The sequence below is a fragment of the Malania oleifera genome, chromosome 1 (assembly GCF_029873635.1).
Source record: "Malania oleifera isolate guangnan ecotype guangnan chromosome 1, ASM2987363v1, whole genome shotgun sequence".
Classification (NCBI taxonomy): domain Eukaryota; kingdom Viridiplantae; phylum Streptophyta; class Magnoliopsida; order Santalales; family Ximeniaceae; genus Malania; species Malania oleifera.
Window position 1 is genome coordinate 11,986,115 of NC_080417.1, and position 5,240 is coordinate 11,991,354.

Genomic DNA, 5,240 nt, shown 5'->3' on the forward strand with positions numbered 1-5,240 from the left:
TTAAATCAAGATTGAGTTTAACAATTATGAAATCAATCGAGTTTGAGTCAAAATTTGAGCTCAACATTTTCGAGTCAAGTCGAGTTTAAATAATTTTACTATATTTGACTCAACTCAACTCGAATACCCCTATGTTTTTTCGAGAAAAAGAAATCCGAAATAATCTTAAATCAATAATGACTTTTTTTTTAAGGACAATTTGTTTTATTAGTAATATATTTTTTAAAAAAAATATATAAGCACGTGTTAATTTGTAAAAAAATATTTTTTTTAGTGTTTAAGTGAATAGTTGTTGGAATCTTAATTTGTTTCAGGGGAAAAATATATTATTTAATTAAATAAAAAGTAAAACTATAAATTTGTTCATTATATAAATTATTTATAAGATTAATTAACGATTAAAAAAACAGAAAAAGAAAAAGCTGAAGATGTGAGCGGAATTGGCAGGATGAGTAGGAGTTGCGTTGCTGTCCAAAATTAAGACCACTAGTCTTCTGACTCTTCTCAAATCTACGCCCTACAAATATTCTTTAGACGGGAAGAGCCTCGTCGTCCCCTCCCCACTAGCCTACACAGTACGCGCGCATCCACCCAATTAAATACTTGCAAACCCCGTACCACAGTTTTCTCTGCTCCCAAACAGTAGCGAGTAGAAACTTCCAACTCCCATTCGGCCTCTCCTCCACTCCCATCTCCTTTTCCATTCTATATTCCATTTTATTCGATTAAAATTCTTTGCAGCTTTTCCACAGCAGAAGCTCCTTCTTTAATCCATCTCTCTCTCTCTCTCTCGTCAAATATCGTCTTCTCCCTCTTATAAATTTCAGCCTCCAGAAGAGTCACAGAATCTTTTGACCAAATTCCAAACGCCTCATGGTCTGCTTGGAAATGGCAAAAAACCCTTTCGCTGAAAAATGGGTCCAAGCCGATTCAAACTCTCTGAAACAAGAAGAAGAAAAAGAAGAAGGAGAAGACAGCGAGGAAGAAGAAGAAGAAGAGGCATTATCTCTCTGTGATCTTCCCCTCTGTTTAATCAAAGAAGAGAACCAACCAAGGAAACAAGTCGACCACGCGCTCGATCAATCCCAAGAAGATTTCAATTTCGGGTCGTGGCTTGGGCCCCATTTGCCGGAATCCGACATGTGCGCCGCCGACGAGGTGTTCTTCCGAGGCCAAATTCTCCCACTCCGTCTCTCCGTCGGCTCCGAGGGCGCCTTCACGGGCGTTCGAACCGGGTCGAACCCTTCCCGGTCCATTTCCAGGTCCGAGTCCATGGGCCACGCGTCGTCGGGCGGATTAACCGCCGTCAGCAGCAGGAGCAGCAGTACCAGAAGCCACAATTCATCGAGCAGCAGCAGCACCACCTCCGCCGGCGCCGCCACCACAACGTGCAAGTTGCCTAGGGTCCGAAATCCGTTTCACTCCCACCCGAGTCCGAAACCCCAAATCCGGATCCCAAACACTCGGGCGCAAAATTCAGGAGGCCGGTGCCGGAGATCGACCGTGTGGGACATTTTCCGGCTGGGTTTGGTCCAAACCCCGGAAATCCAATTGAAGGACCTGAAGCTCCGCGATAGCACTAACAATTCCAGAAAGAGCTTTGGCAGTAGCAGCAATAGCAGTAGAAATAGCGATCTCGGCACTACGGATAATGGCGGCCACAACAATACCAACCCAATTCGGAAGAGCTTATTAATATTCAATACGAATAGCAGAAGCGGTAATGGTTTTTGGGGCGGTGGGTGTACGTGCAAATCGTCGGTAGGTGCGGTGGAAATTCCGGCGAAAATTGTTGATGTGAAGAACGGCGGGAGAAGCAGTGGTAGAACAGAGATGCCGGCGGCGGGGAAAGAAGAAGAAGAAGAAGAAGAGGAACAGAGAGAGAAGAAGCAGTCGATGTCACGTCATCGTACTTTTGAATGGTTAAAGGAGCTTTCATCGCATGCAGGGGAACCAACCAGACGAGCCTCATTAGATTCCATAGAATAGAACCCATGCGAGCCAGCATGCTTCTTCTTTTTTAGTTTTTTTTCTTTCTTTTTAATCATTGTAATCCTGGGGCTTTGGCGTTAGGTTGTTAGCTTTTGGAGTTTCTTTAATTTAAATTACATTGATACTTATTTTGGATGGTGGCTCCGCTATCAAGAACTCGAGATCTACTGTTCTGATACAGCATTTTGAATTTCTGCATAGAATAATATATGTGTATGTGTGTGTGAAAGAAAAAACTGAAAAGGAAGAAAACAGAGTAGGGGAATTTAAGAACAGGGGATGTGGGGATGATGAGTACTGGAGCTGATGGTGGCGGTGCTTGTCATGATTAAAGTGTGAAGTTTGATGCTTTTATTTTATGTGTGTGGGTGGTGTTGAGATGTGGATATGGCGTTCCGTGACTGCCACTGCCACTAGAGAATTGCAGTTGGAATACGACAGAAGGAAGGAATTGAAGAGGGGGGAGAGGGGAATTATGCTACAAACAAAAATTTGCGACAAAGAAGCTTTTACACAATAACAGTACACAAAGCAAATGATGTACGTTTTCTGCATTACTTCTTTGATCAACAAATACTCTATTTAAAAAGTTAATATATAATTGATAATAATATGAAATTAGGTATTATCCAACGTTTGAAAATAAATTTCTATTGATTAGGTAAATAGACTCCTATCAACTAGGCAAATAAAACAAACTCATTGACAATCCAAAAGACTAAAACAACCCAAATGTGTAAATTATTAACTTCCTTAACAATCCCTCCTGATGTTTTAGACATAACATTCAATTTAATAAGAGTTAAACTTTGAAGCATCATCCCTCAAATTGAATCATTTGAAGTGCAAATACCAAATAACTTCCTGGGCTTCTAAAATGTAGAAAATTTGAGAGGTTTGGTTAGAATGTCAGCAATCTGGCCTTCACTTCTACAGTAAATAAGAGTAATGACTTCATCATTCGTGAGATCCCTCAAGAAATAATACTTCACATCTATATGTTTGCTTCGACCATGTAGAATATGATTTTTTGAAAGCATTATTGCTGAATTGTTGTCACAATAAATATGAGTAGACCCATCCTCCTTGAAATGCAACTCTTTAAGAATTTTTTTTTGTCAAATAACTTTACAAGCACTGTTGGGGAATTAAACCTGGAGCAACAATCACACACGAAGAAAAATAAACAAGCACATCCACAATGGAACATCGAATTTACGTGGTTCGGTCCAAACTGACCTACATCCACGGGAGCACACACCACTGCACTATAAACTGGGAGAAATATTACAAGGAGGAGGAGCCACACTGCTCAACTCTACTCTCTCTCTCTCTTTCTCACCACAACTCTCTACTCTCTGTTCTCTACACACTGCAACTCTCACATACACTCACACTTCTCTCTACATCACAGCACACAACTCCACACACACACACACATATATATATATACTCAAGGGGAAGCAAAGAATTCAAAGAAGGAGGCTGTAGTTTTCAGCATTGTTTGCAGAGCAGGTGGCCACCATTCTTCAATGTCAACATAGGTTGCATGGGGAGGTGCTGCTGCCGACGGTTCCACACCAGCAATCCCAACAAGCACAAACTGTTGTAGAAACAAATTCAACTTTAGTGGATGATAATGTGACAATAGGTTGCTTCTTTGATGGCCACGAAACATACCCAAATGTGCTTTTTCGATCATCTGAATCTTTTGCATAATCATTATCCATAAAACCAAACAGATTTGACATTTCTCCCTTCTTATAGAACAACCCAAACTCCTTAGTACCTTGCAAGTACTGGAAAATTCTTTTTGCGACCAAGAGATGAATATCTGTAGGACACTCCATGTACCTACTAATCACACTTACAACATGCATTATATCAGGTCTTGTTGACGTCAAATACATTAAACTCCCCACTATCTGTTTGTAAAGAGTAAGACCGCACCACTTCAATGCCAAGAAAGTAATGCATCATACCAAGATAAGACATCTCAAATTCAGCCATCATGGATGCCTTAAAACTTTCAAACATGGTTGTATTATTTCCAGTGTAAATTAAATCATCTACATATAAGCAAACAATGGGCATTTTCCCTCCATCTTCAATCTTAATGAAAAATGTATGTTCATGAGGACATGTTTGAGATCCTTCCTTCAAAAAAATAAGTTTTTATACGATTATACCAAGCCCGCGGAGCTTGTTTTAATCCATATAAAGCCTTCTTTAATGTATACACTTTATGCTCATTGCCAAGTTTCACATAACCATAAGGTTGATCAATAAATACATCTTCTTTCAAATCTCCATGGATGAATGCTTATTTTATGTCCAACTGAAAGATAGGCTATGAGTTTTGAGCTGCCAATGTAATCATCAATCTGATTGTGTCATGCCTTACAACCAAAGCAAAGACTTCTTTATAATCAACACCAAACTCCTGCTTGTAGCCCTTAGCTGACAAGCGTGCCTTGTGCTTGTCAACTTCACCATTCTCCTTTAACTTTGTCTTGTAAACCCACTTTACACCAATTGTTATCTACCCTTTTAGAAGATCACATAGCTCCCAAGTATCATTTCCTTCGATGGCTGTAATTTTAGCATCCATAGCCTTTCTCCATTTTGATTCTTTGATAGCCACTTCAAAAGTCGTAGGATCACAATATGAAAACAGGGCAAAATGTGCAAGTGGGAAATCAGCTTGGTCAACTCCAGTTACCTCATAATCAGTTATCCATGCTGGTCTTATTCGAACATGTTGAGGCCTTGTGATTCAGTTGCAAGTGGGCTTTGATTAGCTACTAAAACATTTAACTTGAAGAATAATGATATTTAAAGAGAGAGAAAAATGGAAACAGTAACAGAAGGAGGCACCCGACTCCATTGACGACATTGCATTTTGGAGGTAAAAAAATTTCCAAGAAATTCCCCAGGCCTCGTCGACGAACACAGGGGTTTCGTCGATGAGGGTTCTTTAGGATCTTGTCAACGAGAAGATACCGAGAGAGAATTTTTGAGAAGTCTGAAATTCATTGACGATGGTGCAGGTTCGTCGATGAACTTTCTACAGGACTCGTCGACGAGGTGACGTGGCTCGTCGACGAATCCCGTAGTATAAATAGTGCTAAACTCATTTTCTTACACAAAAATTTCACTGAAACCCTCTCTCTCTCTCTCTCTCTCTCTCTCTCTCTCCTATGGCCCCTATTCTATCTCTCTTCAATTTCGGTCCCATCAGTTGCTGG

The 5,240-nt window shown here is 40.3% G+C and overlaps 1 protein-coding gene across 1 annotated transcript; it reads left to right on the forward strand.

The window, feature by feature from the left end:
- The first annotated feature begins 557 nt into the window (after nt 1-557).
- Nucleotides 558-2,117, forward strand: LOC131159236 (uncharacterized). The gene has a single exon (XM_058113981.1). It carries the CDS (start codon nt 874-876, stop codon nt 1,987-1,989), a length of 1,116 nt encoding a protein of 371 aa, XP_057969964.1. The 5' UTR covers nt 558-873; the 3' UTR covers nt 1,990-2,117.
- Nucleotides 2,118-5,240: the final 3,123 nt, after the last annotated feature.

Excerpts from the sequence above, each read along its gene's own strand:
- LOC131159236 (XM_058113981.1), top strand. The coding sequence starts at position 874 with ATGGTCTGCTTGGAAATGGCAAAAAACCCTTTCGCTGAAAAATGGGTC.